Source organism: Nansenia antarctica, assembly GCF_963989245.1.
Source record: "Nansenia antarctica genome assembly, chromosome: 12".
Lineage (NCBI taxonomy): Eukaryota > Metazoa > Chordata > Actinopteri > Argentiniformes > Microstomatidae > Nansenia > Nansenia antarctica.
The window spans coordinates 6577710-6599035 of NC_137682.1; the positions used below are offsets into that span (position 1 = coordinate 6577710).

The 21326-nt window shown below is 43.1% G+C and overlaps 3 protein-coding genes across 7 annotated transcripts in view; 1 reads left to right on the forward strand and 2 right to left on the reverse strand.

The window, feature by feature from the left end:
- Positions 1-1735: 1735 nt before the first annotated feature.
- Positions 1736-3189, reverse strand: sft2d3 (SFT2 domain containing 3). 3 transcript variants are annotated; one of them, XM_080543330.1, is made up of 2 exons: positions 2996-3189; positions 1736-2483 (listed from the first exon to the last, which is right to left on the reverse strand). In XM_080543330.1, the coding sequence occupies exons 1-2, from the start codon at positions 3157-3159 to the stop codon at positions 1979-1981; spliced, it is 669 nt and encodes a 222-aa protein (XP_080399456.1). In that variant the 5' UTR covers positions 3160-3189; the 3' UTR covers positions 1736-1978. The 3 variants fall into 3 exon arrangements, with proteins under 3 accessions (XP_080399456.1, XP_080399455.1, XP_080399457.1); XM_080543329.1 differs by having other exon boundaries at positions 1736-2486; XM_080543331.1 differs by having other exon boundaries at positions 1736-2474; positions 2987-3189.
- A 9085-nt stretch (positions 3190-12274) lies between these two features.
- LOC308168625 (dual specificity protein phosphatase 18) lies at positions 12275-12931 on the forward strand (the record flags this gene model as incomplete). The annotated part of the gene is made up of 1 exon (XM_080543225.1): positions 12275-12931. The coding sequence occupies one exon, from the start codon at positions 12275-12277 to the stop codon at positions 12929-12931; it is 657 nt and encodes a 218-aa protein (XP_080399351.1).
- Positions 12932-18353: 5422 nt separating this feature from the next.
- LOC308168706 (erythroferrone) overlaps positions 18354-21326 on the reverse strand; it is a 9378-nt gene continuing 6405 nt past the window's right edge. Inside the window, exons 4-8 of one of the 3 annotated variants that reach the window (XM_080543326.1) lie at positions 20507-20634; positions 20024-20135; positions 19377-19456; positions 19203-19281; positions 18354-18874 (exon numbers count right to left, since the gene is read on the reverse strand). In XM_080543326.1, the coding sequence (XP_080399452.1) occupies positions 18699-18874; positions 19203-19281; positions 19377-19456; positions 20024-20135; positions 20507-20634 (575 nt within the window). In that variant the 3' untranslated portion in view covers positions 18354-18698. Of the gene's footprint in view, positions 18875-18922; positions 18994-19202; positions 19282-19374; positions 19457-20023; positions 20136-20506; positions 20635-21326 lie in introns of those variants that run through there. The other 2 variants (XM_080543327.1, XM_080543328.1) reach the window with 2 other exon arrangements.

Sequence of the window (21326 nt, forward strand, 5' to 3'; positions counted from 1 at the left end):
AACGCTGAGCTCAGACTACGCCTCTCCTGATTGGAGGGATGGACTATGTATTGTTTACTGGGTGTGCTGGTTCTCTGTGGAGGGTGGAACGTAGGTTTATACTGTATGTATTTGAGCGTCCATAACTCTCTGGCAAGGGGACGGATGTATGGCTCTCTGTACGAATGTGTTTGTGTGGGATACCCTTTTGGAAAACAGGCCTCGAACCTAGGTACACTCAGTCAAATGGGTCAAGGAGCCTTTTGGGAACTGGTCCAGTACAATGACCTTCTGAAGCGATCACTTATGTTCAGACATGGCCCCAAAATACAGAATGGGTGGGTGTCTGTGTGGTTTGAACAAAGGACACCTAGGTTTGATAATGTGAAATGACCTGTATGGCTACTACCATTTTGGTCTCCCCCCCAGTCATAAGTGCTCACAGATCTTAATCAACTCTGAACCATCACAGAGGTATGATATATACGACCTTGTTTCTCATTTGAAAACTCACTGTTCCGATCTCACACGGGTGAATCCAGGACCATATTCAGCTTGGATGCGACACTGAGCTATGCAGATAGAAGTGTAATGCATAGAATGGACCAGATTCTTTATTATGAAAGTGGCCCACGTCCAATCTATACAGTATATTCCTATCTGAATATGTTCTGACTTTGGTGGCACAATGAATATGCCTGTTTTAAGATGGATTATCCCCATGCTCAGATGAAATGGGCACATGCGGGTGTCACGTACATCACTGATCAGAAACTATACAGAACAGGGCTTTGAAGTCCTCTACTCCATTTATTTAAGTTCATTTTAATGTAAAATAATGGAGAGAAGAATCATTCTGTCTCATCGCTAGGCTCCTCTGAATATCGTGATAGCCTTCCTCTGTTTCTAAATGTACAGTTTGTCATGAAATTGTCATTGATTTTGTCAATATTTTGTAATGAGACGATAAAATAATTTGTGCAAACTTTACCAACGGTTTATCTGCGTCTCCCTATTGTGTTCTGGACTTGTAAACGTCAATGTTGTTACAACTTTATACAACCCATTGATAGGTTTCTGGATGTGCCCTAATTCTGCTTTAATTTGATTATTAATGTCATTATTGTTTACTTAATCTCCTTGTTGTAGTATGTTATTCTGAACTATGGTCTGTGGATATCCACACAACATTTCATGGTGTTACCTATCAAATGGCATAATCATATTTCTAATATTATATAAGCAGTTTAGTTTTGGTCTGGTTTTTAGGAGGAAATGTGTCATTAATTAATTTTGCCATTTAGCAGACGCTTTTAATCCAAAGCGATTTACAATTACGAATTACAGGGACATTCCCCCTGGAGTAACTGAGGGCTAAGTGCCTTACTCAAGGGCACACTAGTAGTGGTGTGGTTTCAGGCGGGATTTGAACTCACAACCTTCCGATCACAAGTCCAACTCACTATCCACTACTAGACCACCACTACCCACATATGGCATCAAGCTTAACCGGTTAAGCCGGTCGTTACTGACCGGGTTAATATTGATCCACAGTCACTGCGCGGTCACCATCGATCTTGCCCGAACAGACATCACTGGGCGATGTTTAATACCTGTGGTTTGACAAATCAACGACCACTAATACCTGTTCGGGCTCCATCTTGATATGAGGATACTAGGTCTGTGATGAAAACGAATAATAGGCCATGTTGCACCACAGTATTACTATACATTTTATTAGTCAATTATTGCTGAAAATTATGCTTCACAGTTCTTTCTGCTGAAATGGAAAGTCTCTTCATGTGAGTCTATTATTCTCAGAAACAGGGTCGTTGGTCCATCTTCTTTTTCGTACCAAAAGGTCTGACACGAATAAACACTCCCTCTCCCCAGAATGGTCAGCTGTCCTCCTGAGTGTATTGGTCCTCTGTTCCATCCTATTCACAACATTCACAACCAAAACGGATTAATTCGGGCCTGATAAATAAAAGCATTGGAATCAAATCGGAATTGATTTTCGACTAACAGTCCTTTTGATAGCCGACGCTGCCATCCCTCCCATGAACCGTATCCCTGCACTACCCCCCGGCAGCAGAGACACGATGTACCCCACGATGACCGCCACCTGGATCACAGCCCCCAGCGCGGTCAGTAGGGTACTATGGAGACTCAGCGCTGCGTAGAGAGTCCCTCCCAGGGAACACAGGTACACCCCGGCGCCGGGCGTGGGGGTCCCCATCAGCCTGCTGGGACCCCGCAAGATCGCCGCTCCTAGGATGGCGAAGACGGAGCCCAGGGACCAGAGGAGGGCGAACTTGCGTGCGTAGATCAACAGCAGCGGTGCGTAAAGAGCCGACAGTCCGAAGCACAGCGCCGAGAAGGTGATACACGTCCCGAAAGCCACGAGGCGTTGCGAGCGACTCATCCCCGGTAGACACGGGTCTGGCTCGGTGGACCACGGCCAGGAGAACCCTGGGGAACCTTGGCCCGTGGAGCTCCCGCGGCTGCTGGAACCAGAAGAGAATGAATGAATGAATTTGTGGTGTTATTTTTAAAATGTTGACATTTTTTTTGTTAGTAATTAATAAAATACAAAGGTTCCATCTCACAGAACATAATGGAATGTAAAAACGTTGACGCTCAATATCTCTGAACTAACCTAAACGGAGATAGAACCTTATCATTCTAAACGGAGATAGAACCTTATCATTCTAAACGGAGATAGAACCTTATCATTCTAAACGGAGATAGAACCTTATGAATGAATGAATGAATGAATGAATGGTCTTTATTGTCATTGATATAGTACAGGTACCATACAACGACATTTGGGAGGGGGGGCTCCCCTGGTGCTAGGAAAAAAATAATAATACTAAAAACAAGAAGGGAAAAGAGCTGGTTTACATAAATAAAGGCTATATACACTATCCACTATACTATACTATACAAATAAAACACTGTGCTGTACTCTATGCTATACATATCCTAACATGTCATATCTCTGAACCTTCTGTACCTTGAGAAGGGACTGGACCAGCTGCCGAACCAGCTCCCCCCAGGGCCCGAGGCGGGTTCGTCCAGGTCGATGACGGTACTGGAGCCGGACTGGGAGATGGTCTTGGCCCCGCCGCCTTTGGACTGGGCCAGGTACTCTTGGAGTTGTCGATTTAGTTCGGCCATTACTACGAGCTGTTTTTGTTTTTGACAACACCACCGTGTCCAATGAGGAATGCAAACAGGAAGTAGGGGATAGTTATAACGTAACGTCAAATATGCGTCACACGTTACGTTTGTTTGGTAACATACTGATGACGTAAGAAGAGTCAGGAGTGAGCTTACCGTGAATATGGGTCAATGACGTGACGTGTACATTTTGTGTCCGAATGTAACATTTTCTAAAATTAACAATTTATATATATATACATTATGTTAACTAACACTTTGCTCTCCTTTATTGAATACACAAAGAGTTTGTGGTGATTTGTTACAAATTCAGGCACTTGAAAAGTCATTCGGTACAACCGTCCGAACACAAATGCAACCAGCTAATGTGCCATTAAAATATCTAAAATGATATTACAACTATTATATAAACATTCTGGCATGATTTTACAAGGGTTTATAACAATATACTGCAAAATGGTTAAGGATGTTTATGTAGAAATGTTTGCTTTCCTCAAATCACTTTTGTCACGAAAAATGTATTTCACTGATGTCATTCGGAGGAACCAATGTTGGATTAAATCAACTGATAATCATCATGTGACAGGATATGACATCATAAAGACCCCTGCAGCAGACCCTCTGAAATAATCATTCGGTACAACCAGAAATCTGTTGTAAAAAGATTTGGTTGTACCGAATGATGACAATCTATGCTAGTCCTATTTACACATCTTTGGGTGCAAAATCTAAAATATATTATTAATGGAAATTGTGTTATGCATCATTTCACTTTTTTTTTTTTTTTTTTTTACCTTTTTGCACTTCTGACAACGTTATCCGTCATTGACCCATGTACAAATAAATATAATTTCTTCAAAATCTTGTCATCTTGATACTTTTTCAATGTGTTAATGACCAGACGTCCCGGTTTGTACGAGTCCCGACAAATCTAAAACACTGGCTGTGTTCGAAATGGCATACTAGCATACTATTCATACTACATATTACGTAGATTTGAGTATCATGCGAGTGCGTTCACACTGTACAGCAGGGCTGGACTGGGACAAAAATTAGGCCCTGCCATGTGGCTCAGACCGGCCCAACACAATCGGTCCGACACCGCCGATCAACATGCTGGCAGTCTGTTGAATATACCATTTGTAAACCCCCCATAGCTTTCATGTGACGTCACAGCATAGTGGAAACGCCCACCTGACGGGCAAAAGGCACTTTTTGCGGGCAAAACCCACGGGCAAAACCCACTTTTTGCGGGTTAATAACTTTGATTTCCCGTGGGTTAGGAAAGTAATTCCAACGTGTCCGGATAGAGTAGAAGACAGGGAATCCAACACTATTTGAATGGAGTCGATCCTCCACTCCTATCACCGTGGACACAGCAAGGAGCGAATTCCCGGATATAAATATTCCCTCGCCTCGCTGACAGCAGGAGTTGGGAGTTTCGTCCAGCAGCCGGTGAACGCCCGGTTGATCGAGTTTCATATTAAAAGTATATCTTCTCGGGGTGTCAGCGCGGTGGTTAAGGGCTCAAAATGACCGTATACTGATGGTGAATTTAGCAATAATAGTCTTATGTTTGTACCACCTCCATAACCGGTGTTATTCACGGGAAAAGCCGGTCAAGGAGGCACCCTTTGCAGGTCAATAACTTTGATTCTCCGGGGTTTAGGAAAATAATTCCAACGTGTCCGGATAGAGTAGAAGACAGGGAATCCAACACTATTTGAATGGTGTCAATCCTCCACTCCTATCACCGTCGTGTATCTTGATAGTTCTTCATGAGTGAGGTGGTCTAAATAGTAGGCAGCCATGTTGAGCGATGTTGCTATGATACTTTTTGCCCGTCAGGTTGGTGGTTGCTAGGGAAGAAACCACGTGACTGAAAGCTATGAATTGAGCGGAGTAAGTGACATGGACAGCAAGTATACCAATGCAAGTGTGAACCAGTGTACTCACTCACTGTTGACGTACTCCACGGTGATGAGACATGGCTGCTGTGCTGAGCAAACAATACCCATACTCAATACTGTTAAGTAGTTGTATAACAAAAAGCTCGGCAGTCATAGGAATAATTACAATTATTTATTAACATTCTAATACTGTTAAGTAGTACAATTATTTATTAACATTTTAAATACAAACAATATCAAATATCACTCAATATAACACCACTGTAAAAAAAATTGCAGACAATGCAATAGGGAAGAGAGAGAAAGACACACACACACACACACACACACACACACACACACAAGAGAAATGTGAGACATGGTACAGCAACACATGTAAAAGATGGCTATAGCTGAAAAGATTGGATACTCACCCAGTTCCGAAAGGCTCAGCCCTTTCAATCTCCACCTGGACAATTAATGGCCATATCCGAAAAGATAGTGAGAGGAACAGAGTAGAGGGAGGGGCAGAGATAAAGAGACAAGGAGTGAGAAGACATGATAAGTGATTACATAACTGATTCAGATCAGAATCTTCTGGGAATCAAAAAACTGATTTGCAGCATGTCTATATAGTGTATACTCACCAAGTCAAAACGCTGCCTGTGAACTCCAGATCAACCAACACAAACGGAAAAAAGTGAGGGACCCTCTACCTTTTGTTCCACTGGATGCATGCAATTCTTTGCTCTTTTTAATGCACTCCTCAAGATGCTCTTTGAGGCTAACATTGCACTTTCCTATTATAAGGATGAGCTCCAAAAAGTTGCCATGATCCAGGGTACTGTCGTCCCACTTGTATGCTGCCTCGTTCTCCACATGCCTGTAGCTCAAGCCCCTCTTGCCTATCACCTTCACCACATCCACAACACACTCCAAAACCTGGCGTTTCTTTCTTACTTGCTGCCTATGAGCAGACATCTGACTGCCAGCAAACTTGCTCTGGATATCTCCTTTTCTACTTCTTAGAAAATAGGCTTCAGCACACTTTCGGTGTGTAGCACTCTTTTCATGCTCCTCCACATTCTGTTGCGCACGTCTCCATCCTGTAATTCCAGTAATACATTTTCTGGGGTCAGTGCTATTGCCAAATGCCATACAGACAAAACAAAACAATGTATGCTGTTCTTCGCAATATGTGAGCCACTTCCTACTGGTGCCATCTGCACATGTGAAATACTTTTGTGCCGCTGTATTTTTGGTTCTCTGCTGAGGGTGGTAATCTAAAAAGTGATCTAGCATGGAAGGCTCAGGACAGGCAAAGTAATTGAAGTCCTGAACGTGGCCCTCTGTTTCCTCTGTTTCCTCTTTTTCTCTCTCCTTTTCCTCTCTTTCCCCGACACTCTGCTTTTCTGGGGAGGGCAGCAGCAGCTCAACCTGGTTCAACAAGACATGGACAGAGAAGTAAACTAACTGGTTGTCAAAATCAGCAAATTCTCATTTACATGTACACACAGGCTGCATGATTGCATTATGTTACACCAGAAGCCCAGTCATTTCAAATGGAAGGTTGCAAGACAACATTATTGGGTTGCAGCCTGCATGAGTTTTATTTCTCCATGCAATAAAAAGCATTCATTAGTTCTGAACTAGGCTAGTGTAGATTTTTTAAAAAAATATTTTTATTTTCAAATAAAAAGTATTATTAACACCCATTGTTGGTATTGCATTTATGTCAGTGACAGTGATACCTCAACTTGCTAGCTAGCAACAAAATAGAAAGTCACAAAATGCAGAACACCCCCATCTAACGTTAGCTATAGAGTCCACAGCCAAGCAGCACTAACGTTACACCACGAGAGAGATCACTGTGTGTGCATGAATTCCAGCCAAGTCCTGGTGAAGCGCAATGCAATCATGCTGCCTGTACGGGTTAGCATAAGTCATAAGACATTCTCTGCTGCTGCTCCCTTAATCTGGCCAATGCAAGCGACTAACATAACTTTGCTTTTGTAAAACCAAGTAACAACATTGCTTACCTCTCTAGCTGTGTCCTCTGTCTCCTCCTCAATTGCTAACGGCACATCAGTGCTAACGTTAGTTAGCGGTAAAGATGTTGCTGTGGCAGCCGCAGCTGTAGTAGGCCTAGCCCCCACAGTCGATGCAGAGAACATCTGTCAGTTTCTGACATTTTGAGGCATCCTCTGCTAGCTTCTTACTTTTTTTCTCCCTAATTTTCTGGGCACCCCCTTTCACTATCTTATCTACGAACATGACACTGTACTTGGGTTGTCGGCCGAGGGATCAGAGTAGGGGAGGGGGCCGATGGACAGCAGGGCCTAAGCATGTGATTGGGCCAGCCCATGTGTTAGTATAAACGGGGGCCGCCGCTTGATTCAGCGCTAGTTGATGCCGCGCTATTTTGGGCCGCGCTAGTTTATTTTTATTATTTTTTTGGGGGGGGGGTCAGGCGGCCCGACCGGCCCAAAACTAGCGCGGCCCATCTGCCAGCGGGCAGAAAGATTGTATGGCCAGTCCAGCGGTGCTGTACAGTATGCGAAATTTGAGTAGCCTATGCGAGAAATCTAGTATGTATACTAGATTATCCTGAATCTTTGAATTTTTTAACATTAATATCACAAGAAAAGAGGATATTACATACCTGGGCTCCATCTTAGAGGCAAATCTTTCCGGAGATAAAATGGCAGCAAAAGTAATCAAAAAAGTGAACCATAGAACTAGATTCTTGTACAGGATATCCTCACTTGTCAGTAAAAACACACTGAGGACCCTATCAGGAGCTCTCATTCAATGTCACTTCGACTATGCCGTAACATCATGGTACTATAGAACCACAAAGGCCCATAAAACAAGACTCCAGACAGCCCAAAATAAACTGGTTAGGCTTCTGCTAGGCCTCAACCCTAGGACACATCTAACCGCTGCTCATTTTTTGAGCCTTGATTGGCTACGAGTAGTTGACAGAGTGCAGCAGCTTGCACTGGGCCTGGTCTTCAAGATACGCTACACCACAAAGACACCCAAGTACCTGTCAACATACTTCCAAAAAGTGAACACACATACAACACCAGAGGAAGCTCCACGAACCACGTTCAACCGCGTTGCACCACAAACAAGGGGTTAAACTCGTTTGCAAACTATGCAGTAAAAATGTGGAACGCCCTTCCTATAATCTTAAAGGAGTGCAAAACACTGCCCACCTTCAAAACCACTCTCAAAAAACATTTACAGGAGGCTGCAATCCGTAACTGGACCCTCTAAATCAAAAATCAGATTAAAAGACCCGAACTACCCACTGTACATACTTTGTGTTTTGTCCCCCGCCCCCACCTGTGGTGTATGTCCCCACCTGTCCTACCCGCTGTACATACCTTATGTTTTGTTGTATTGTTCTTCCCATGATGGATGTATGTTTATCTTGTAAATAGTAATAGTTATTTGTCTGTATTATCTTGTAGATAGTACTAGTTTTTTTGTCTGTCTTACATGTAACGATGAATTGAGAATCAAGGACCCCAATTGAAATAAGCCAGTGGCTTTCTTGGGTTTTTATCCTGTTAGTTGACCTTGTATGTAATATGTACTTTCATGTACCTACTTCTGCAAATCTTCTAATAAAGTTTTCAATCAATCAATCAATCAATTTCAGTATGCGATCGATGCATGCTATTCCTACTCAACATCCCCATAATGCATTGCAAGTCTCTTCAGTCTCGTCAAACTGCGTCATACAAACTCGTAGACCAAAAGCTCGCTGAGTCTCCAATCAACAAAGTATCTTTTGGAGGTGAAGGCAGGGGGGTCTGTTTCGGCTCTGTGCCAGGGCGTACTAGGCTAGCTCTGTGCTTCTTGATTGTTGTCTCCGCTCCTTCTCTGTGTGTTTGGGAGTCACGGCAGACTGGACTACATTTAGGGAGCCCGCTGATTTCTGGGCCTGTTCATTACCAGTGTCACTAAATCATTAGTTTTGTCTGAAACCGTGTCATCAGGGGGGTAGCATAAATCGGTCCCTTTACCTATCCCGCTTCTGATGGCTGAGCCTGCCCCGGCTCCGTGTCGGAGTGCACTTGTTCCGTATAATAATAATAATAATAATAATAATAATTCATTAAATGTATATAGCGCTTTTCCGAGGCTCAAAGACGCTGACAATATGGGAGAAACTGAAAACACAGAAACAACAAGCAACAGATAACATGGGCACATGGAACACAGAGTTAGCGAACGGGGAGGGGGGGGGGGTGGTAGGGACAGGGGAGATGGTTAGGGGTAGGGGAGGCTGTATGCATGTCAGTGGGGGTGGCAGGGTTAGGGGAGATGGGTAGGGGTAGGGGAGGTTGTATGCGTGTCTAGGGGGGGCAGGGATGACTGGCGCCTCTGACTCTTATCTAGAGGTTGTTAAGTCATGCAATTCCGCTGCTCTCCTGGCTTGTCTATTGCTATTCATATTATCTAATGCTAATGAGGGCTTCAGTTGGCTGCGTTTCAGTGGTTTCGGTCTGGGCTGGAGCCTGTAGTACCTTTCCGAGGGATGATTTATCTGTCCAATGAATGTTGGAGTTGCCGGCTGTCTCATTCGTTTTGGAAAGTGTGAATTATATTCCAAGCTAGCTTGCGTGGGTGGAGACCCACCAGCGTAACAATTTTTCTAGGGCGGCGAGTCTTCTTTGAAGGCTATTTTCCAATAAATCAACTCTTTTTGAAAAGATCCACACAACTTGGACAGACAGCAGGCATGGTAGGCAAAAATAGCAGAATAAAAAAGCTAGAGAATTAAAGAAAGAAAAGCAGTTGATATGTAAGTTAAAGTTATTTTTATATTATAAAAATGATATAATTAATTAATTATTATATGTTATTTTAGTTATTTATACACTATTAGAAGAAGAAGAGAGAATGTGTCAGTCGGACATTTAGCCCTCTGTCACAGTTTTGTTTTGAAAGGTATCTGACAATCAATATTAGTAGTAACGGCACCCAATTATGCTTTCCCTTTGGTCACAGAGACCAGAGAAAAGCCCTCTCTGTGCGGCACACAGACACAGCACTGTCAAACAAAGACAACCAGAGTGTCATAGTAAAACATTTATGAATAAACGTCTTGCTTCATTCACAGGCATTTAAGCAGCTGTTTTATCCAAAGCTAATACTGTACATTGAGTGCATACATCTTTGTATAGTCTAGTGGAAATGAAACTCATAATCTAAGTGTAACTAATGCCATGCTCCTGCAGATGATTCCTACAGGACCATTGAGTGTTTATTGTTCAAACAAAATATCCCTTTGCAGCACACAGTGCATACTGAGTAATGTAGTTGGTTAAGGACATGGTCACTCAATCAAGTGCAATCAAACATTCTTGCAATACGTACTGTATCAGCATCCCATTGTTAAATGTTATCACCTGATAACAGATATATGATACCAGCAATTAGAAAGCAACTTGTGAATACCAGCTAGACACTAGGCATAAGATCCCAGTCTGTCACAAAATAAAATATGACTAACTCAACAATGCACTTGAAAGTCAAATACACAATGTGATGAGGAAGAGGCATCAAGGGATACTGATATCTGCTCCAGCTGTGTTCATGGACTTAAAGACAACATGACCTTTGCCCTTTGCTGTCTGCTGCCATGTGTGTCACTGCTTCCATACAATTCCATACCGTTCCATACAAAACCTAACATGTCTTTGAATGCCATTTATTAATTTACTTCTGTTTCCAAGACTTAACAGTATACTTCAGTTGCACTGAGTATGCTAATGATTGTTAAGTAAAACAGTTGAGTTTGAGTTGCTATATCAGATATATCAGCTATTGATTTCATGTAGGACCTTGTTGAGTGGGGGATGGGGGTTTTCCAGGACTGGCCCCAGCTGCTGGCGTGGTCTAAAATTAATCTGACCCATCTAACCCAAAGCCTTATTAGGAGTTTGTGTGTGTGTGTGTGTGTGTGTGTGTGTGTGTGTGTGTGTATGTGTGTCAACAAAGCTTCCTTTGCTGGAGCTGAGAGCAGAAATCGTCTAACCTGATAGATAGACGCACTGAAAAGGACCATACTAAAGGGACCAGGTAAGTACCTGGAAACACACAAAAATCTACACACATAAATATTGTTTTCCTCGATTGCTTGAGCACATTTCTTGACTTGAATACAGTATTCAAACAGTATTTAACAGTTAACATGTTCTCCTAAACAGTAAACAAAACACCATCTTTTTTTTGTTTGCAAAATGCACTACAACTCTAAAAACTTAGAATACATGTCACAAAAACAAATCAGTGCATCAAAACAGTATAATTTGTCAACCAATGAATAATTTATTCCACCATTCATTTCATAATGACACACTAATTAGTAAGCACCAATACACATTGGCAGGTTGGCCAACTTTCAATTGAAAAAAAGGCGAGAAAGTCACAGTATGAATTTCACTCAAAACTTTTGTTGAGCAATGAGAGTTTACATGTAAAGAGTAGACATTCCCAGTAGACTCCCAGTAGACACTTACTCAATAGAATTGTGTGTCTTATGTAAGAGTTACCTGCTTAGTAACTGTTTTGCAAAAAGGTGTTTAACATTGCATTTTGTGTGAAAGCAATGAGAAATAACTAACTCTTTTAGTAAAAAGTAAACTCCAGTTTAATACATTTGGTTTAAGCGTTCCATAAAAAAAAACTCACAAGCAGAATAACATACTTTCTCCACCTATTCCAAACATGCTCTAAAAGTATTCAAGCAGAACATTAACTTGATATGCATAATATAACCCTTGTATCTGCACATACCAAACCAGACTGAGTTACTACACAGTGTTTTTATTTGTTGTGTTTCCTGTTTATATTGATGTACTTGTAGTATTGATGATGATTGATGATTCAAAATGATAATGGCATGGCTAGAATAAGGTCTGTTACTATGGTTGTATGAGAGTCAAGCCTTATACCACAATCACATGCAGGCAAAGTTCAGCAAACTTGTTTAAAAGATGAGCAAGAATATTTGTACCCCCTCATTTGATTTCACAGTATTAAAATGTTGTATGTGTGTGTGTGTGTGTGTGTGTGTGTGTGTGTGTGTGTGTGTGTGTGTGTGTGCGTGTGCGTGTGCGTGTACGTGTGCGTGTGCGTGTGCGTGTGCGTGCGTGTGTGCGTGCGTGCGTGTGTGTGCATGCGCACTCCCTTGTAGCCCCCCGATGTCAGTATCCGAGATCACCCCCACCCTGTTCCTGAGCGGGGCGGAAGGCCCCCTCAACCAGGCGCTGGTCTCCCGCAAGGGCATCACCCTCATCGTCAACGCCACCCTCAACCACGCCTGCCCGGTCTACCCCGGCGTAGAATGCCTCCGCGTGCCGGTCTCCGACGTGCCCAGCGCCCGCCTCGGCGACCACTTCGACCGAGTGGCTGAGCGGATCCACGGCAACCGGGCGGGGGGTACGCTGGTGCATTGCGCGGCGGGCATGAGCCGCTCCCCCGCCCTGGTCATGGCCTATCTGATGCGCTACCGGGGGGTGACCCTGCGCCACGCCCACAACTGGGTGCAGGAGAGCCGGCCGTACGTCAGGCTCAACGCGGGCTTCTGGGCCCAGCTCCTGGAGTACGAGAGGAGGCTGTACGGGAAGAACACGGTCAAGGTGGCGCCGCCAGAGGAACCTCGGCGACAGCCGCCCCCCGTGACACTAAGGTCGCCGTCGCTACAGCAATGGTCGCCACAGGGTTACCGGTCACTGGCACCCAGGTCACCACTGTTGCCGAGGTCACCGTTGTCGCCGCCGCAGACTAAGAGGTCCATAAAGGAGACGAGACAGAAACGCCTTCTCAGGGTTGGAGCATGCAGTTTTTCACCAACATAATTGTTTTGAGGGGAGTGAGTCACTGTGGTCCACTGTGGGTGTAAGGAAAGGACATTTCTTCACTGACTTACATGATTAGAGAATGTAAACCCCACTGTCTGTGAAAGAGAAGCACCTCCACTTGGTTTGAGATGATGGTGGGGGAAGTTTCTTTCCCTACTGAATGAGAGTGTGCAATGAAGCAACATTGTACATTCTTCTGAGGGAGATGGAGCACCTCTACAGCCTGAAACGACGAGGGATCTGTCCATGGAAACATGTGACGGCAGTATCTGACAGGGGAATAACAACTCACATTATCTCAAGGATGTCGAGTGAGGTCACAAAACTGGTCCATATCAAAGTCTATTTTGTGTCTGTCTTGTATGTGATAGACTGTTACTATTATGTCATTGCTGGATATATAAACCCTTTAAGGTTCAACTAAGCTTAACGTTTGAGTAAGATTGGTCATTGTGTTCACATTACATATTTCCACTCAAATGTTTACAGCTTGATATGTGGCCCTATGTTATAGTAGAACCCTCAGAATCCTTTAGAAACTATGGACCTATTAAACAGGTCCATATATATCTGGACTCTGACTGAATTTCTGTTATTTTAGCAAAAAAAATGTTTCCCAAAACATAATCAAGTTACAGTTATATTATGGGCTTAAATTGCAGACTCAGCTTTAATTTGAGGGTATTCACATCCAAATTGGAGGAAGGGTTTAGGAATGACAGCTCTTCAGCTCATATGTGGCCCCCTCTTTTTCAAGGGTCCGAAAGTAATTGGACAATTGAATCAACAGCTGTTTCATGGACAGGGCTATTCCTTTGTTATATCTTTATCAGTTAAGCAGGTAAAAAATCTGAGTGGCAAAAGTGTGGCATTTGCATTTGGAAACTGTTGCTGTGAACGCACCACATACGGTCAAAGAATCTCTCAATGTAAGTGAAACAGGTCATCCTTAGGCTGCAAAAACAAACAATAAAATCCATCAGAGAGATAGCAGGAACATTAAGAGTGGCCAAAATGGTCTGGACGTCCACGGAAGACTACCATGGTGGATGATTGCAGTATCCTTACATGGTAAAGAAAAACCCCTTCACAACATCCAGCCATGTGAAGAACGGTCTCCAGGAGGTAGACATGTCATTATCCATGTCTACCATAGAGAAGACTTCACAAGAGAGGGTTCACCACAAGGTGCAAACCATTCATAAATCTCAAGAATAGAAACAACAGATTAGACCTTGCCAAAAAACATCTAAAAAAGCACAAAAAAAAGAAGAGCCTGTACCAGAATGATGGGAAGAAAAAAGTATGGAGAGGCTTGGAACGGCTCATGATCCGAAGCATACCACATCATCTGTAACACACGGTGATGGCATGGGCATGCATGGCTTCCAATGCCACTGGGTCACTCGTGTTTATTGATTATGTGACAGAAAACAGAAGCAGACAGATGAATTCTGAAGTGTTTAGGGATATACTGTCTGCTCAGATTCAGCCAAATTCAGCATAGTTGATTGGACAGCGCTTTACAGTACAGATGGACAATAACCCAAAACATACTGCAGAATTACTGGAATATACTGCAATGGCCGAGTCAATCACCTTATCTCAACCCGATCAAGAATGCATTCCACTTGTTGAAGACAAAAAATAAGGCAGAAAGACCCATGAACAAACAACTGAAGACAGCTGCAGTAAAGGCCTGGCAAAGCATCACAAAGGAGGAAACCCAGCATTTGGAGATGTCCTTGGGTTCCAGACTTCAGGCAGTCATTGCCTGGAAAGGATTCTCGACAAAGTATTAAAAATGAACATTTTATTTATGATTAGGCTATGTTAATTTGTCCAATTACATTTGATCCCCTGAAAATTGGGGACTGTATAAAAATTGTTCTAATTCCTAAACGTTTCAAACAATATTTTTGTTCAACTCCTTTTTGCACACCGTAAACATTTAAATAACTGCCATAGTGTATAAAACCTTGTCCATGCATCATTGTTTTTTCATTTTCAAGAAATTAAACCTTACAAAACCAAAGGAACTTGCGTCTGGAACTCAACTGGTTTCAATACTCCAGTATTGTGCTTGAAAATACAATACATACAATTTGTTTAACAGTCTCTACACAACTGAGCTACCACCACGATCTGACCAGAAGTATTCACTAGATTTATTCTGGTCGAATGTTTCTTCATCCTGGTTTCTAGGGACCGTCTCAGGCTCCTCCATTTTACACAGCTGTCCCTCATGTCTGTCAGTCAGTCCGAGTCAGCTGTTCACTGGTCAGAGTTGCTATAATGACATGATGATAACATCTAGGAACAGATGTTTACAATGTGACCTTGTGACGTTAGAATTATAAGGTTCTATCTCCATTTTTGTCAAAATTGAGTTTTTTTACATAATCTGATCCATTAGGTGTTTATTAATGCCTGTGTGGTGTTATTTTTTAAATGTTGACATTTTTGAGTTAGTAATTAATCAAATACAAAGGTTCCATCTCACAGAACATAATGGAATGTAAAAACGTTGATGCTCAATATCTCTGAACTGCCCTAAACGGAGATAGAACCTTATCATTCTGAGCTCACGACCTGTTAAGCAGATCAGCAGCACCCACGGTGTTGCTTAGAAACCTCAAGTCCCTTCTCAGGACCAATGGGCTCCATGTCAGTCCTCCATTTTGTCTGCCTCAGTGCTGAGTGGTATAGTCTGCTGGGTCTCACAATGGTTCATAGAGGATGTACAAATCAGAGACAAATCATTTGTGGTTATAGTTTATTCATTGTGTTATTCAATTTAGGCCTAAATCATCCTCACAATTAGTTGGCTAACACAATATCATTGTGTTTGATAGCATTTGCCTATTTACTTGCATGTATCCCATTAACAAATGTATGTCTTGGATATATTTTTGTAAAACTAGCACTCGTTTGGTGATCGTTAAGTGGAAGGACATTCAACACATAACTTAATTCGACAGACTCAGAATGTCAGATGGAGAGACCCCCTCTTCTCAATAAACAACAAATAAAGTTGCAGAAGGTCCTTCAATAGTCTTTGAGCATTTTGTCCAGGACATCAAGTTCTTGATAATCTCATGTAGAATCATTGTGCCCTTCATTCTGTGGTTCTCTCTCCACCATAACGTAACCATAAAGTCTCCCTCTTGTTTGTCTTTAATTCAGCGCTGTTGATTCAGTGTCCTCTCCTCAAATCAGCCAAAGGACTGTAATGATCTAGGACATCTGCGTTGTTCATTTTCTCCAGTTTGAGTGTTTTACCCCTGTGGTGCTTCTTATACTTTCTTACTTTCCTCACAACCAAACTGAAAGGTGGATATCGTCATCTACTGGTGGTACAGGGAACTGAGGAGCAGAAGATGCTGCAGCTCTCTTCTCAATTCAATTCAATTCAACTTTATTGGCCATGTGCAGTGCACTAGGAACATGATTTGGTATTCTACCATACTAAACAAGCTACAGTACATACAACAACAACACGACAACACGACAATACTCAAGACAAAATATACAGTACCAATATGAGTGGATATTATGAATAAATACTGTACAACTAAGTGCAAGAACATGTAACGTGCAAGGTGCAATGATCAGCAGATCAGATATTGAGGAGGGCTGTGGCTTTGGGGAAGAAACTGTTCAAGTGGCGTGATGTTTTTGTCCTGGTGGCCCTGTAGCGCTGTCCAGAAGGGAGTAATGCAAACAAGCTGTGAGCTGGATGAGAGGGGTCAGCCACAATCATCTTCTCCTCTTGCTTATTGACCTGATCTGAGTGGACATGGCAGAGGGATATCAGTTTACTCCCCATCAGGGGAGGCTGGTGGATGTAGAAATCGGAGGAGGGTTCATTGTAATGCATGGAACGGAATGAGAAGTGGTATCAAACACTACATCTATATCCTATCCCCCATTAAGGGGAGAGAAGATAATGAGAGGAACCTTTGAGAGTTAATAAGGGTAGTGGTGGCCTAGGGGATAGTAAGTTGGTCTGCTTGACCAGAAGGTTGTGAGTTCAAATCCCTCCTGGGAACACCACCACTAATGTGCCCTTGAGTAAGGCACTTAACCCTAAATTACTCCAGGGAGACTGTCCCTGTAATCTCACATTGTAAGGCTCTTTGGATAAAAACATCTGCTAAATGATATCCTTCTCTTTTCATAAAAGAAATAAGAGCTCCTATCATCTGCACCAGGATTGAGAGAACCAGAAGAACATGACAGGCTTCACTATTCAAGATTCAAGATTCAAGATTCAAGATTGCTTTATTGTCTGTCACACAGTGACAGAAATTCTCCTTTGACAGGCTTTGTGCAGTTCATGAATACAGTTTCCACATTAAAACACACATAGGTCACCTACATTAAATACATACAATAAAAACAGACAGACATAACAGTGTTTATAAAATGTAGTGCCTATTTAAAAAGTCCAGTCCTTTAAAAATAATAGTAAAAAAACTGTATTATGATTTTAAAAGCTAAAATGTTGTGGTTTAAAAGAAAAACAATGCGCTTCCTATTTTAACATGTTCAGGGCGGTGGTTGCAGTGGAGATTAATGATTTTTTGTATGTGTTTTTCCGGGCCAGTGGAGTTCTGTAACGGCGGCCTGATGGAAGTGGCTAAAATGATTGGTGGAGGGGGTGAGAGGGGTCCTGTGTGATTTGTGTGGCTTTCCTGATTAGTGACCGGTTGTATATTTCAGACAGGAGAGTTTGGTATTCTTTCCAGATGAGTGTGCTTTAGAGAAGATGAGAACAGTTCGGAGACAGGTCACAAACAAACCAGTTTAACAAATCAAGAGAGAGGGAGAAAGAGGTGCGCATACATGCTTGTGTGTGTGTAAGTGAACGTTTTTGTGATATGTCTGTATGATAATAATAATGAGACTTTGCTTTCAGCAAGGCCATCATGAGTGAAGTAGTCCTGCCATCATGGTCATTTTTCTTTCTGCACGTTGCCTGACAGCTAGCATGCCTTGTACGGTAATGCAGACTCACTGAAAACCAGCCATTAGATATTTTCTTGGAAGTTATAGCTATGTGTGTGTGTGTGTGTGTGTGTGTGTGTGTGTTTGTGTGTGTGTGTATATGTGTATGAGTCTGTGTTTGGCAAAGGGCCAAGCACAAGGCGCCACTTTACGAGCATTATGATCTCATCCCAGTCCGCCTCCAGAATACAGTGTGTATTTTTTACATTGCACGCGTGTGTGTGTGTGTGTGTGTGTGTGTGTGTGTGTGTGTGTGTGAGTGTGTGTATGCGCTAGCCAAGGAAAGAAGGCATGCGTATCTATCTCAACAAGTAGCCTATAATTAATGTGTGTGTGTTTACATTTCCATGTGTACGTGTGATATGAATGTGCACAACAAACAACTCACTTCAGAGTCACATTGGATTGATAGAAATGTTTAATACAAGCAAAAAAATATCCAGCTCTTTATCATATTTATTTCACATTCAAAAAAAGCGAATAAATATTATGATCTTGATCATGAATGAAATAAAATACAGTCTACAGCATATAGACACATTGGGTTTATAGGTTTGTTGGTTAACAAAATGTTGTGGTCTTGGTCATGGTGTCATGGATAATTGCAGGAATAATGTTGGTTTAAGGATACCGGTACACTCCTCCTCCCAATCAGTGGTACCAGTGTGAAGCTTTCTTCATTGGCTTCAGCTTTGACAGACACACAACCAAAGTTTGTATGTGTAGGATGAACATTGATTATGAGTGCCTGTGTTTATGCTTGTGTTGATTTTCTGTGTGTGTGTGTGTGTGTGTGTGTGTGTGTGTGTGCGAGTGTGCGTGTAAATGTCTTTACACCCCCAGAAGTATCCCAGAGAACAAGGTATCCTGGAGGATTGTGAGCGCTGAGCCTGTTCCATTGTCGACAAAAATGGACACATACTCCCCTGCCTGCAAGCCAGCACACAAAGGGTTACTAAAGATGATCAGTCACTTGGCACTCGACTCTCACTCCTGTCACCAAGAGCACTGTTTATGCTCATCATTCACTCTGAACGCTGCTATCAGCCCTGGCAACAGATAATTGCACATAATTGTAAAAGTATATGCCTTCAAAATTCTGAAGATATGAGAATGTGAATCAGATATCATTCCGTGAATGAGTGGCTAGACACATGTGTAACTCTATACTGTGCGTGTGTGTGTGTGTGTGTGCGTGCGTGCGTGTGTGCGGGCGCGTGCGTGTGTGTGTGTGCGTGCGTGTGTGAGTGTGTATTACCGGTAGGTAAAGGGTTCCTGTCAGTAAGATGCTGAAGACTCCTCCTGTAGTACCCACCCCCGTCACTGCCTCTAGAGACCTGGAACCATCACAAACGCATGACACAACTGGCAGTGACTGAAACGTGTGTGTGTGTGTGTGTGTCTGTGTGTGTGTGCTCATGTGTACTCACACGTTGCTCTGACAAAGGGACTCGATGCAGATGGAAGTCTTGACACTGTCCCTCATTCTGGCATGTGATCTCTCATTGGGCTCTGAGAAAACACACACACACGCACACACACACACACGCACACACGCACGCACACACACGCACACACACATACACACACGCACAGTCTTCCACTTAACATGTGGGCGGGGTGCAGTGACAAGTTTCGTCATTCTGAGGAAAGACCCCACACCCCAGTTCCTCAGAATCCCCCCGCCAGCCTTATCTCCACCTGACATCTGACTCTGATTGGACCGGGCAACACATAGGCCACCTCTGATTGGTGCAAGCCAATGACACACCCAACTGTCCAAACCGTTTTTTTTGTCTGGCAGCCACCTCTCTTCTGCCTAACCCTCAAACACAACATAGGATTGCCTCATAATTCAAAGGAGTGAGGGGAGGAAAGCAACATAGAAAATAAATATATAAAGCTATAGCGACTACAATGTTGATGACTTGATTCTTATTTGATTTCAGGGTAAGGAAACAGATAAGTTATTGACTCATTTGCAGGACTATTCCTTTCACCCGAAGATGTACTGTATTTGCTTTCTAGTTCTATGAGGCACATCTTCATTAGGGTTAGGGTTAGGGCTGGATGTCTTACCTATAAGGAGGCTGGCTGTGAACTGATAGAATCCAGAGACAGGGGCAGTGTAGCGGCCACTGCTAGCGTTGAAACCCTGACCCCTCTGGAGGCTGTGCTCTGTGTCTGAGGGCTGTAGGGGTCAACAAACAAAGCATCTTACAGGATGGTTTAGCACCATTCTCCACATTCTCAAACATGTTCTCACGATTTCATCATTTGTAAATGTTTCCACTGTTAAGTGTACAGTACTATATGCTTCCAAGTAGCTAGCAGGTGTTTTCTCTTACTGAATCAGTAGCTTCACAAGAATGACATCAACCCAAGGGCCAGAGACCTGTGAGACTAGCTTGATTAATCAGTGTATGTGTGTGTGTATGTGTATGTGTGTGTGTGTGTGTGTGTGTGTGTGTGTGTGTGTGTGTGTGTGTGTGTGTGTGTGTGTGGGTGTGTGTGTGTGTGTGTGTGTGTATGTATGTGTGAATAAATAAGAGGTACACTCACAGCACCGAAGGGCTGCAGCTCCAGCAGGCTGCGGCGGGGGACAGAGAGGGCGCTCCGCAGGCGGCTGTGGAAGGCGGTGGTGACCCGCGGAGGCTGCTGACAGAGCAGACAGGGACCACTCGAGATCTCTGAGAGGAACAGAGAGAGAAAAGGGGAGAGAGGGAAGTAGTGTAATTCCTGCCATCTCAATCTTCAAATCAAATAAAGTTGTATTTGTATAGCGCATTTCTTACAAGATGCAACTCATTGCGCTTCACATACTGACAGAGCCGCATGCAGGCAAAAGTAAAAACCTGTACACTATGTAGCCAGGAACACTCCCTTGCAGCCCTCTACTCATGGTGGACCGCCACACCCCCCCTCGGGAAGCCCCCGCCGACCCACACATCCAGCCTGCCCCACCACCAGCACACCCGGCCTTCCAATCTTCCAATTTATTATTCCGGTATTTTCTAACGTGATCCCAACATCCAAGCCGTTTTGCATTTTCAACCCCTCTGCTTGCTCACATCTGCTCATGTGTTTCCTGCCAATAAAACTATTGAATTTAATCACATGGTATGGTAGAGGTAGAGGTAAAAGTGGAGCATGTCGTTTTGCCCCTTTTTGGCCAGAAGTACGTTGAAAACGTACATATACAGTAAAACATATTTAAGTAGCCTGGGTGTTTATTTGCTTTACCCACGGAGCACATTGGAGACAGGCTACTGTTGGAGACAGGCTACTGTTGGAGACAGACTACTGTTGGAGACAGTCTACTGTTGGAGACAGGCTACTGTTGGAGACCGGCGGTTATTCTGTTTGACCCCCGACCCTGTTG

Coding starts and splice junctions, on each gene's coding strand:
- sft2d3 (XM_080543329.1), bottom strand. CDS start 3,159: ATGGCCGAACTAAATCGACAACTCCAAGAGTACCTGGCCCAGTCCAAA. Junction 2,487..2,995: donor TGGTCCAGTCCCTTCTCAAG/GTACAGAAGGTT, acceptor TTCTGGTTCCAG/CAGCCGCGGGAGCTCCACGG.